Consider the following 13,562-nt stretch of genomic DNA (forward strand, 5'->3'; position numbering starts at 1 on the left):
ACTGTGCGTTTGAGTGAAAAGAAGGCCACCGATTTAAATAAAAAAGTGCGAGATTAAAGAATTTGGAGGACAAAGTATGTACAATTTTAGGCTCCCTCCCCCGCCCAAAGGTTGTGCCAGTGGGCAACTGGAGCCCCCAAACTTGCTCTTCCCTCGTGAGGAAGTTAGTTCAGGGCTACCAGCACTTGCAAGAAGTTTAGGGGCAGAATGCCCGAGCGCCGCGGTAAGCAGATGAGTGGGGCAGACGGCGGCCGGACAGTTCACGCCGAGGCGGCTGGAGGTACCCACCGGCCGGAGCAGGAAAAGCAGTGGGTACGGGAGGGCGGGGACGTAGGGGTGGGTCAGCAAAGGTCTGGCGATTGTGTCGGGAGGCGAACGGGGCGTTAGCAGCGGCGGGCGGAGCCCAGGACCAGTGATGTAAGGAGCGGAGGGATCCCACTGGGAGCGTCGGGTTTGCGCTGTGAGACCCCAGGGGTGTGGGGCGGGGGATCCCAGTCCCCGCCCTGTTTTCCCCGCCCCTCCCCCCGGTCGCCTTTACGCCCCTCCCCCTCCTCCCCTCTGGTTGGAAAGTTTCTAGAATCTCTTCCCAGCGGCCTTTGCGGTTCCAACATGGCGGAGCTGACGGTGGAGGTTCGCGGCTCTAACGGGGCTTTCTACAAGGTACTGACCCTCTTGCCGCTTTGTCGGCTGTTCTGGGGGCTAAGGCAGGTTTGGGGGAGGGCTGGTGGTCCCGGAGAGTGAGGTTTGGAGTCGAAGAGGGCGGCCAGGCCGAAGCCCGGTGCTGCTGGGTTCCTCGCTTCTCCCCCCTCCACCCGCGGTTTAACGGTCTCGGGGGCCGGGGCTCCGTTATGTTTTGAAACAACACGTCGGACACCTCTTGCGTTTTCCTACTTATGAACCTTCTTCTTGGATGCTAGTGCGGCCCTTCGCGCGCCGGTGAGGAGAAGCCGAGTCTCTGCTGGGCCGCGGGGAGCTCCCTGGGAGCAGGCCTGAGCGCCGGGAGGTTGGGGAGTCGTGAAAGGAGGTGGTGGGATTGTGTGGTCACAGCCGCTCCCCCGCCCCTCGGACTGGGCCGAGCGGGAGCGCCTCGGCCCGCTGCTCCGACCCCTCCCCACCCCTTTGGGGGGGGGGGCTGCGTCGCGGAATCTTAAGAATTCACCTTTGTATTAGGGTCTCGGGATAATAAACTTTAGTGTCTGACGGGGAAGCGGGTGCCGAATTGAGGGTTAGGATCGAAGAGAAAACTGGAAAACCTTGTAATGTGGCGGGTTGAAATATTTTTGCGGCCTGGGAAATTGGGCGGCGCCTTAGCCCCTTTATTACGGAAGAAAAGGCTAGAGTTGGAGGCTTTAAAGTAAGATTGAAAAAACGAAGTCGATCAGGGAGACTGGTGGGGAGGTGAGTAATTTCTTAAATCTTAGTTATCCAGTGTTTCTGGGAAGAACTGTTGATTTTTGTTTCTTCCCCACGAGGTTTTTTGTTTGTTTGCACCGGGAGATGCATTATTATGGGATGGGGACTGGAAAACAGAGGAGGAATTCGAGAGTAGAGGAATTTAGTGGGGGCTTCCAGTGTAGGGGTCACATAACTGAAAATGAAATTCTTACAGTTTAGTTTTGCCATTATAACGGCCCCTTGTCCCGATTCTTTCTCCAAAAGTATACCACGATATTACAAGATCAATACAAAATCTCCCCAGCTGTGTCTGTCAGTCAGTCTTACTAAGCCAGGATCTCAAATGTTTGAGAGTCCTGGCTATTTTTATGAAGGGCCTTCTCTTAATACAGGAGTATTGGGTGTACGCAGAATATGTTCTCCCTGGGTTTCATTTCAGCGTACCTTTTGTCCCACGGGGTGGTCGTAATTTCCTTTGGTTAGCGTTGTTTTCCCTTTTGTAGTTTACTGATAAGCTATGTGGATTTGCTTTAACTGTCACGTGGTAATAACCTGGTAGGGAATCACTTGGCGTCTAAAGGATCTCTCTAAGCTTTTTACAAGTTTAAGTCACCTTAGGTGGTCAACAAAAAGTAAAAACAGTGACTGCCCGGTGGAAAGGAGTCTTTGCTTGACTCCATATATATATATATTAGCAGTCTAGATTTAACATTTGGCGTCAAACAAAAGATCTAAGTGAAATTTGAGTAGATATTTCATTGACTTCTGTTATTGAAACCTAGTGGTTGCCTTCTCTTACCCCAGATACAGTTGTGGCATAATGCACAAAGAAGGGCTTGCCATATTTTTCCTGTCAAGGGTAGGTAAGGTTCATCATTTTTGCACACCGCCCGTGGAAAAGTTTCATATTCCCACTGTATGGTGATACAGTTGTTGTGTAACGGAGGTATGCTTTTTTTTCCCCTGGCAAATTGAAAAAGTAAAATTTTTTTGCCTTTGTAGCATGTGGATGGTAGATAGGACATGCCTTTTTTAGCCAAGTATTTGTGTTGATCGCTATAGAAAATACTTCTTATTTTTATTTTATAAGATTATTTAAGGTTATCAGTTTGAAAGTTTAAGATTGTTTACAGTTTTTTTTTTAAGATTTTATTTATTTTGAGAGTGAGAGAGCATGAGCAGGGGCAGAGGGAGAGAGGGAGAAGCAGAGTCCCTGCTGAGCAGGGAGGCCGGCGTGGGGCTCCATCCGAGGACCCTGGGATCTTGACCTGAGCTGAAGGCAGATGCTTAACCGACTGAGCCACCCAGGCGCCTCTGTAGTGTTTGTTTTTTCAGTTTTTTAAAAATCAAATTCACAGTGATTGTCCCCATTTTGGAACCCTGAAGTATTGTTGATCCTTATCCTTACTCTACAAATCTGCTTGGTTCTACTTAGACGTTGAGTCCATTACTCATTTTTACTTCACAAAGGAAGGTGGTACTTTGGCAAAGGTTGGGAAGGATCCTAGCCACATTGTGTGTACTAAAATAATTGCACTTGAACGTTTGGAATTTTATGTTTTCGTAATCCACTTGTACATTGTGGAAACTGGGGTCCTCAGAACTCTGAAAGATCGAGAATGGTGAGGCGGGAGGAGACCTGGATTTGAAGTTAGATAATGGTAAACTGAAAGTACAGACCTAGAATTCCCATGTGTTTACCCATCCGTGCACTCCTGAGCATATCTTTTCTGTAAAATGAAGGGTTTGAAGTAGTTCATATCCCCTGTTTTTTAATCCCACGGAACTGCTCACTTGGAAAAAAAATTGGTTTACTGAACAAGCAATTTATTATTTTAACTACACTAATTGTTTTGGATTAATTTGCATGTGGTAAAATTCACCTTTCTGGTACATAATTACGTGAGCTTTCGTAAATGTCCTGTAGCAACCACCAACATGATGGAGATAGAAGAGTTCCACTGTCCCCCAAATTTCTCTCATGCGCCTTTGTAGTCACCTTCTCTTTTCACCCCCAGATCCTAGAGGGTTTTCCTGTCCCCATAGTTTCACCTTTGCCAGAATGTCCTCTATGTAGATTCATACAGTATGCTGAGGGTTTTGATTCTGGCTTCTTTCATTTAGCATAGCAGCAATTTAATTTTAAGTAAAATTTTCTAATTTAAAAACAATATTGGTCAGTGAGGGCATTTTGGAAACAAAAGTTGCCTTTGGATAACAGCTGTTAACATTTTGGTTTATTCTCTCCCTGGTGTATTTTTTCGTTGTGCAGGTGATTCTGATTTTCCTCATTTTCTCCCCCCCCACCCCTCGCCACACACAGCTGTAAATGCTAATCGCAGTACAATTGCAGTCATGGGTTTAGTAGCCAGTATCATCATGCCTTGAGGCAGTGCTCTGTAGACATTAAAGATTTTCTGGTGGAACTGAAACTTCATCTTACAAATTAATTGGAACCAGTGAAAAGCTAAAAGAAGATGTGACCTAAAATTAAGATCTTGTTTTTTTAAATACTGTTTTGCATCTTGCTTTTTTTTTAAACAATGTATCTGTAGTTTGTTAAGGAGGTAAAAACTTGATATGCTTCTCTTTGCAGCTCTGTAAATCTTTGGGGATTGGGAAGAGTGGGAGATATGTTAAGTACCTGATAGGGGATATAATTTTATATAAAAATTTGTTTATAGCCTTTTTTACCTAGAGTGAGGCATCTTAGGGTTTATACTACTGGCCATTGAAGGTGCTTTTATTTAAGATAGAATTTACATTTTATGTTTGTTAGTGTATTTATAGAGTTGTGCAACCATTATCACAACCTTACTTTAGAACATTTCAGTCAGCCCCCCAAAACCCCTCTGCCCATTTGGAGTCTTTAAAATGCTTAACAACTGATGTATGTGATACTGTGCTTTGTAATAGCATTGCAACTTGCATAGCCGTGGGCAGAATATAATTTAAATAGAAGTTGAAAGTAAGTCCCTCGATTTCTGGCTGATGTAAAGGAAAGTTTCCATGGTGTTCCAAGGAAATGTGTCATCTCTAAGATGGCTGAGTGAAATTTCAGGCCTTCTCTAGAAGACAATTACTTTTGGAGTTCTGCAGTTTCAGCTTTAACTGACTACAAATTTTAAAGCACTACAATATTTCCAAAATTTCCTATTATTTACCTTAACTTAATATTAAAATGGAATTTGAGTGTAAATTATGCAGTAGGTTTATTAACATTAATGATGATGACCTATCGAATTTTAGTAGAGGAGTTTCTTGATAGAGTACTGACTTTTCAAAGTTAGCATTGAATATTGATTTCTTTGTGCAGATTAGTAATTAAGAAAAAGATAGTGGTTGTCTTAATACTAGGGACACTGTTAAAAACACGTTTCAGATATTTTAAAGATAATTCTCAGTTGTACTTTTTTTGTTGAAATATTTTTTTAGCGAAAGATTTAACTTAATACTGTACATATGGGGAGTCCACACATGGAAATTCCAAAGATCGCCCTAATCATGCAGATTTTAAAATGTGTTTTTATAAAAACATAAAAGAACTAAGATTTAACTGAAAAGGTCATTGAATTTTTAAAAATTAAACTTTTTTGTAAAGTTTTGTTTTTGTATTATAAAAGCAATATGTAAGTATGAAAAAATCTGAAAACAGAAAAGCAACAAAAAAATTTTACCTACCGAGAGATATATTGTCAAGGCCTGGCTTTATGTATGTACAGAAAACATACTTTATCCCATATTTTCACGCGCCTTTGTTTTTTTTTTTTTTAAAGATTTTATTTATTTATTTGACAGAGAAAGACAGTGAGAGCAGGAACACAAGCAGGGGGAGTGGGAGAGGGAGAAGCAGGCTTCCCGCTGAGCAGGGAGCCCGATGTGGGACTCGATCCCAGGACCCTGGGATCATGACCTGAGCTGAAGGCAGACGCTTAACGACTGAGCCACCCAGGCGCCCGCCTTTGTTTCTTGTAACATCAGATATTTGTGTGCATTTTGTAAGAATAGTTTGCTGTGTCTCTTATTTACTGGATAGCCTATGAAGCTTATACTAATGTTTTCTGATTTTGTTCGTTCAAAAACTCCATTAGATACTTTTTTTTTTAAAGATTTTATTTATTTGACAAGGAACACAAGCAGGGGGAGTGGGAGAGGGAGAAGCAGGCTTCCCGCAGAGCAGGGAAGTTTTACATACTAGGAAACTGACAATAACAAGTAACTTGTCCATAAATAAACTAGCTGAAATGAGATTTCACTCTAGGGCTTCTCACTTCCAATGCCTAATTTAGTATAGCATTAGACGTTCTAAAAAGGAAATCTCAGAGTAGTGGGCTTATACTTAAGTATTTTAGTTAGACAAGGCAGGGTGCCTGGGTGGCTCAGTCTGTTAAATGCCTTTGGCTCAGGTCATGATCTCAGGGTCCTGGGATCCAGCCCCTTGTCAGGCTCCCTTCTCAGTGGGGAGCCTGCTTCTCCCTCTCCCTCTCTCTCTCTCTCTGTCCCTCCCTGCTGCTTGTTCTCTATCTCAAATAAATAAAATCTTAAAAAAACCAGGCAAGGCAAACACTTGATAATTCAAGAAGCGAGTTCTCTACCACAATGTTAAGGATGTAGTAAACTAGTTTTTTTTTTTTAAGTTTTATTTATTTTTAGTAATCTCTGCACTCAGCATGGGGCTCAAACGCATGACCCTCAGGTCAAGAGTTGCATGTTCTTCTGACTGAGCCAGCCAGGTACCCCAAACTAGCTTGCCTTTTTTTTTTTTTAAGATTTTGTTTTTTGAGTGAGAGTGCATGAGCAAGCACAAGTGGGGGCGGGGAGAGGGAGAAGCAGGATCCCCATCCCAGGACCCTGGGATCATGACTTGAGCCAGAGGCATATGCTTAAAGGATTGAGCCACCCAGGCGCCCCGCCTTCTTCTTTTTTTTTTTTTTTAAGTAGTGGGAAGAGCTATAGGCGTTCCATGAGTGATCCTAATTCTTGTACTAGGTGGTCGTAAGACCCCTCTTTTTCTTTCATCTGCAGTATTAGGCAGTTAGATTGCTTTTTAACAGTTTATCAAGTGGTGGTCTCTGCTAGGTTCTGTTCGTTAAGGTTCTGTCTAGTTTTTTTTTTTTAAGATTTATTTATTTTGAGAGTGAGAAAGAGAGAGAGAGTACACGAGAGCAGGGAGGGTCAGAGGGAGAAGCAGGCCCCTCGCCGAGCAGAGAGCCCAATGCGGGACTTGATCCCGGGACTCCAGGATCATGACGTGAGCTGAAGGCAGTCGCTCAACCAACTGAGCCACCCAGGCACCCTGGTTCTTTCTAGTTCTAAGAAAACTATGGAGCACTCAGGCTGTCTATCAGACTGTGCAGATACTTTATATGAATTTATCTCGTCTCGTCTTCTGAATCACAGGGAAGGGGAGATAATGTTACCAGCAGCTGAGGAAACAGGCAAGTGAATCTAGGTCCGTAAAATTAATAGGCTGATTGGAAGTTCAGATTGGTTTTTCAGACTTTGGTAAAGTATGATTTTTTTTAAATACATATATTTTTATTACAGAATTAAAATAAAACCCAAAATGCAATATTCTAAAAAACCAAAAATTTACTACCAATACTAACCTACAAGTTTGCTGTGCTACAGTACATGTACGCAAGTCAAGAAATTAAGAAAACTTAAATATTTAGAAACATTCAACATCAGAAGCTTTAAATTCTAACTGTAGGAAAACGTCAGAAAGCTACAACCTGCATTTTTATTTTTTATTTTTATTTTTTTTGAAGGTTTACTTATTTTAGAGAGGGAGCAAGTTATGCATGAGTGGGAGGGACAGAGGGAGAGGGAGAGAGAATCTTAAGTGGACTCCCTGCTGAGCGGGACGTGGGGCCGGATCCCAGGACTCAGATCTTGACCTGGGCCAAATCGAAACCAAGGGTCAAACTCATAATAACTGCACCAACCCAGGCGCCCCAACAACCTGGGTTTTTAAAAAAGTATTTTCTCTAAAAAGAATCCTATCAGCTATAAATAAAAATCTGAACAGTTTTATACTGAAGCTAATACTCAGCTGCACTTAAATCCACATTTTTTTTTAAGATTTTATTTATTTCAGAGAGAATGAGAGCACAAGAGGGAAGAGGGTCAGAGGGAGAAGCAGACTCCCTGCGGAGCAGGGAGCCCGATGTGTGGGACTCGATCCCAGGACTCCAGGATCATGACCTGAGCCGAAGGCAGTCGCTTAACCAACCGAGCCACCCAGGCGCCCTTGAATTCACATTCTTAGCAGAACAGTTGTCCAAGTACACATGCACACTCCTCACATTATTATTACAGGATAGCCATTCTTCATCTTCCTTCTCTTATCATCATCATCATCTTCTCATCCTTCTTTGAGCCTGTTGGCCTGCCAGGGCCCTTTTTTCCTCCTTCAAAGTGATTTTTTTAAAGTTCAAATACATGGCTTATTTTGTTATTAATTACATACTATTCCTAACAAGCTGTTAATACAGTGGGAGTCAAGAGAAAAATGATTTAATCATGTTTTAAAATTTTAAAATGGGATTACCGGGTGCCTGGGTGGCTCAGATGGTTAAGCGTCTGCCTTCGGCTCAGGTCATGATCCTAAGGGTCCTGGGATTGAGTCCCGCCTGCATCGGGCTCCCTGCTAGGCGGGGAGCCTGCCTCTCCCTCTGCCTCTCTCTCTTTCTCTCATGAATAAATAAACATTAAAAAAATGGGATTATCTATTAAAACATTTTGGATGCATTGGATTAAAATTATTGACATTAATTTACCTGTTTTCATTTTTTTAATTTAAATATGGCTACTAGAAATCTTAAAACTAGGTATATGCTTTGTAAATATACTTTTCTCAGTTGCTACTTCATATTGCTCATTGTACAATGTATTTTGGGAAATATTTGAAATGCTTTATGCATAAGCAGTTGTAGGTTTCAACTACATGCATCCACTTACATGTATAAATGTATTTTGTCCTGATTTTACCATTTTTTCTAGCTTTACTATAAGAATACTGTATATAATACATATAAAATATGTGTTGATAGATTGTTTATATAATTGACAATGCTTCTGTTCCACAGTAGGCTATTAGTATTAAGTTTTGGAGGGGTCAGATGTTTTATGTGAATTTTCAGTTGTCTTGGGGTGAGTACCCCTATCTCCTGTGTGTTCAAGGGTCAACTGTACATGAAACTTTTTCAAATTTTCTTATGATGAGGCACCTCTGGGTAATCTTGCCACATAGTATTGCGTATTAAAAGGTTTTAGCATATTATTTGGAAGATGTTTATTCAATAGTAAGAGTCTTTGATCTGTTAAATTTTCTAATACCAAGTCTTAATACCTTGAGCAAAACAAAATACAAAGGATTCCTTTGTTGATTCAAATGTATATATTATTTATACATACAATTTTAGTTTATTTGTCCTTATATTAAAAGATGCTGAAAGCAGTGGCAAAATTGAGCCGGCATTAAATCTCAGTTAAGTATCAGTTGTTTTAACTTGTTTCCTTTACTTTAGCCTCAGCATTTTTGGCTTAGCTTTTTTGGGAGAATGAGTAGAGGTCTCCTCCAGTAATAACTGATGAAGTTTGTAGTTATTTTTGGCAGATGAACATGGCATGCCTTCTCTGTTGATTTCTTCAGGGTCAGACTCTCAGGCTTTCTGTATCTCTGTGTTTCTTACAGTGGCTAATTAATCATAGTACAACTTTTCTTTCTTTCCATTTTGTAACTTTCTGCTTTTATAGTTTTTCATATTATAGGATATTTTCAAGTCTTAAGTTTTCCGGTGGCTTGTTATGTGTATTTAGTACATCGTAGGGCTTTTGTCTGTGTTTGCTGAATGAACAGATGAATCCCTCATTCTTGGCTTTGGGACACACTGATTTGTTTTTAATTTTAGGTAATGTAATGGCATACATGCAGAATTAACTTCATTTCTGATTCTAATTGACTCAGTTGAAAAATTTTTTTTAGCTGTTATATATTGACCTTGGTTGAGTTCTGATGTGGTCACAGAACTTTACAGATACCTAGAACTATGGGGAACTTCAACTTCTTGCCAACTGGAAAGTCATAATAGTTTCAGGTGGCTGTGTGGAACCACTAAGGAATTCAAGGAGAGCTGTTGGACACGTGAAATTAACAAGCCAAGAACAATGATACACAAGTGTTATTAGGTATTTATGCATTCTTATGAAATCTTCATATCTTCATTGTCATTTTTTTTTTTAAAGATCTTATTTTTTATTTATTTGAGAGAGTGAGAGAGAGAGCACAAGAGGGGATAGGGTCAGAGGGAGGAGCAGACTCCCTGTCAGGGAGCCCAATGCGGGACTCAATCCTGGGACTCTGGGATCATGACCTGAGCCGAAGGCAGTCGCTTAACCAAGTGAGCCACCCAGGCGCCCTTCATTGTCAGTTTTTAAAACAGAATAGTTAAATGTTCAGTACTAATAAATGCTGAAGGTTTACTTGGAATAATTTTTTTCCGTGTTAGAACTTACTCCATAATGCAATAACTTTTCTAACATAATGTAATCAGTAAATTTGTGGACTTTATTTGTAGAACATGTGTCCATTGATTTGAAATGACTTCCACTTGTAGATTTAGTTGTGCAGGTCTTCAAAAAAAAGTACTACTTGAAGTTAAATTTGATTGCAGTATTAGTCTTAAATATTTGTGCTTGTTATTGGAATCAAATTACAATTCAAATATTTTAGGTGTAGGCATCAAACTAGTTTGTTAATTAGAATCTAGATTTGCGATCCCTAGGTATGGAAGAATTAAAAAGATAACGGAGTGGTGCTGTATATATGTGCTGTATGAAAAAAGTGCTGGTTGACATCATGCTTTAGGATAGTATTTCAATTCTTTTAAGAATATATATATTTTTAAAGGTTTTATTTATCTGACAGAGACACAGAGAAGCAACACAAGCAGGGGGAGTGGGAGAGGGATAAGAAGCAGGCTTCTTGCTGAAGAGGGAGCCCGAAGCGGGGCTTGATCCCAGAACCCTGGGATCATGACCTGAGCTGAAGGCGGATGCTAAAGGACTAAGCCACGCAGGCGCCCCTCTTTTAAGAATATTTATGCTTGCATATGTATAATTTTACATGTAGGCATTGAGTATTCACGAACTTGCTTTGTTGTAAATTTTTTTCCTTCTTTTTCTCCTTGCTCCCCTTTGCCACATAATCTCTCATTCCCACTCCATTTCGGGTAATATGTATAGCCAGGTATACATCATACTAGATTTTTCTCTACACTTAATAGAATGGTACATAGATACATACTCATATACACATGTAGGTTTTTTTTTTTTCCCCCCAGTATTGCTCTCTAAAAATAGGATTGTCTGTATTTTGGCTGTCTTCCCTTGGAGTGTAGTTTATTTTTAAATGGTTACATAATATTTCATGGCAAGAATTATGATATCCAGCCCTTCCCCAGTTAGTTAATAGACACTGTTTTCAGTTTTTTGCCACTCCACATACCTCTTTCCATTGGAGAGGTTTCAAAGAATGGGAAGCTTGGTGGAAGGGAACTTTTCTTTTTTAACTCTAATAAATGTTAACATTATTACTAAAAGGCTTAACCCTTCCTATTTTCTCTGTCAGTAAATACAAAAGCTTTTCTGTACATCCTTGCCAGAAAATCTTTAATTTTGGCCAGTCTGTTGGATATAAATGGTTATCTCAATGGAACTTTCGTTTGCACGTTCCCTCTTGTGAATTTTAATGTTTGTTGGGCATTTGGATTTGCTTTTCCATAAACTGTTGTTTGCCTGTTTTCCTATTGGATGTCTTTTGTCACTTTTTGAGATCTCTTAGGACTCATTCATTGTAAGAGTGCCCCCTTCTCATTTAATACCTGTTGACTTTTTGGTATCTCTGGTTATAGAGAAGTTTTATTTTTTACATACTGAACTATTTTTTACTTATCAGGGCTCCAGGGTTACCAGTTCTGGTTAAACGCAGCCTGTGTCATGTTTATACATAGAATTTCTTAAATTTTCTTGTGTTTTTAATTCATTTATTTTATCTTCACTACACCAGGACTTATTTTTGAATATTCATAGGCAAATGTGCTAGTACTGCGTATTAAAAAAAAAAATCTGTTTTCGGGTTTTTTTGTTTTTGTTTTTGCATATGGGGGAGTTAGGGGGAGGATGCCTAGCATCCAGGAGAGCTGTCTCATTCAGGTTGGATAGAACCTTCAGAGAATTGCTCCAGAAAGTCTCTGGAGTGCTCTGGGAAGAATGTAAAGACTCTTTGAATGAGGACATTGTGACTTGCTTTGTAGCAAAAATACAGCCAGTTAGGAGTCTTATTACCCTTACCTTACTGCCCTCACCCCTCTTGTTTTACCTGTCACATAGTAAGTGGATCTGAGACCCAATCTTAACAGTGAACCATTGTGCTGTAGTGAGGTTTTTTTTTTCCTTCTTTAATGAGTTATTTCTATATCTGTTACCTGAATACACAGTCCAGAAACATAAATGTTTAATTGTCAATTGTTTACATTGCTTGATATAAAAGCACCAGAAGGAAGATTTCTCATGGTATTTTGGGGGAGAGTAGCTTTAAGTACTTCGGGCACTTGAATGCCTGGGAATACTAAGAAGCTTTGATTCTTTACGTTTGCAAATTAAGACATATATAAAGTTACGCAATGATGATTACCTGTGTTAGGAGCCTCTAAGTCAGTTTCTCAACATAATAGAGTGTCTCATCCAAATTATAACTCAAACACTATTTTCTCAGTTCTTGTAAGGATAGTGCATAGCTAGTACCATTCTAGATGCATGGGAGAGAAGTTAGTTTATTATCCATAGTGAATGTCTTAGTGATTGGGCTGTATTCTCTTAGAATCCTAGTTAAAAAATACTGTGTGCTGTATTCAATTTTATTTTTACTCTTGTAAAAAGGATCATAGCATGTAGAGTGCAAAGCAGGACAAGAAATGATTCTGATGACGTGTTGATTTGAGGTATGCAAGTGAGCCAACGGCAGGGGTGTCTGTACAGTTAAATTGGGGTTTAGAGTCTAAGGAATAGGCTACTTTTCTATACACAGATTTGGGAAGTTAGTGGAAGATCCGTACGGTTTCATCTAAAGTGCCATTAGTTCTGAGAGACACTAAGAAGTGTTGTCAGTTAACGTCTGTAAATGGTAGTTCATACTTATTTTTAAGATCTTTTAAGTAGTTTCTACGCTCAACGTGGGCTCAAATGTACGACCCCAAGATTGAGTCTCATGCTCCACTAACTGAGCCAGCCAGGCACCCCTGAAAGATGTCTTTAAACGCTTGCATGCATAAAATAGAAGATATAAACAAACTAAATTGGTTAGAACATCTTCACATTCAGGTGATTGTGTTTCTTCTTAAAATATCTTCCTCAGTGCCATGGAGAGCATTGATGTTGCAAGCATACTTGAAAAGAGCTCTCCTCTATTATCTCCAGGATTTTCTTGCAAGAATTTTCATCCACTCTGCAAGTTTTGGTGCTGGTGCTTTCTTGATTTTATCAGAAGGTGTCAACAGAACAACCTTCTGGTAAGAAACCTTAATCCTTCCTAAAATTGGCCTTCATTGGTTTGCTGAATGAAATGTCAAGAGGTTGTAGTCAAGTGGTGCAGAAAATTACAAGCAAACCAAGTTTGAACATGCTCAGTGACATTTATATCCTGATTGCCATGTGGTTATCTGCTATTCTTTAAGATTTGCCATCAATTGTAAGATGTATCCTGGTTTCAGAGATACTAAATTGTTAGATTTAGTATCTAACAAATTGGGCTGGGAAGGTAGACTGGGGCCAAACAATGAAATCAGTAAATAAACGGTTAATTGATCAAAGGATAACAAGTGATAATCAAATCTGCAGTGGCAGTTCTTGGGGGTGGTGCATGGAAGGACCTGAGGTGAATTTTGTACAAATTATGCTTTATTAACTTTTCCTTTCTCTTGGTTGTGTTTTCATAATCATCTTTATCCACAGCAGTAATTGATGCAGCTGGGGAAAATGGAGAGTTAGCCCATATAGAGGTAACACAGAATCTAACAAACCGTGCCCAATGTCTTTAATATAGAGAGAATTTATTGTAATCCACATATTTTTAGAAATACAGTAACTTGTCACAAGTTTGGTTC

At 40.0% G+C, this 13,562-nt stretch overlaps 1 protein-coding gene across 8 annotated transcripts in view; it reads left to right on the forward strand.

Moving 5' to 3' along the window:
- Positions 1–496: 496 nt before the first annotated feature.
- Positions 497–13,562, forward strand: part of FXR1 (FMR1 autosomal homolog 1) — a 57,801-nt gene continuing 44,735 nt past the window's right edge. For 2 of the 8 annotated variants that reach the window (XM_027583864.1, XM_027583865.2), the window contains exons 1-2: positions 534–660; positions 12,815–12,968. In XM_027583864.1, the coding sequence (XP_027439665.1) occupies positions 12,819–12,968 (150 nt within the window). In that variant the 5' untranslated portion in view covers positions 534–660; positions 12,815–12,818. Of the gene's footprint in view, positions 661–1,120; positions 1,399–12,814; positions 12,969–13,562 lie in introns of those variants that run through there. The other 6 variants (XM_027583863.1, XM_027583868.1, XM_027583867.1 and 3 more) reach the window with 6 other exon arrangements.

This window comes from Zalophus californianus, chromosome 1 (assembly GCF_009762305.2).
Source record: "Zalophus californianus isolate mZalCal1 chromosome 1, mZalCal1.pri.v2, whole genome shotgun sequence".
NCBI lineage: Eukaryota > Metazoa > Chordata > Mammalia > Carnivora > Otariidae > Zalophus > Zalophus californianus.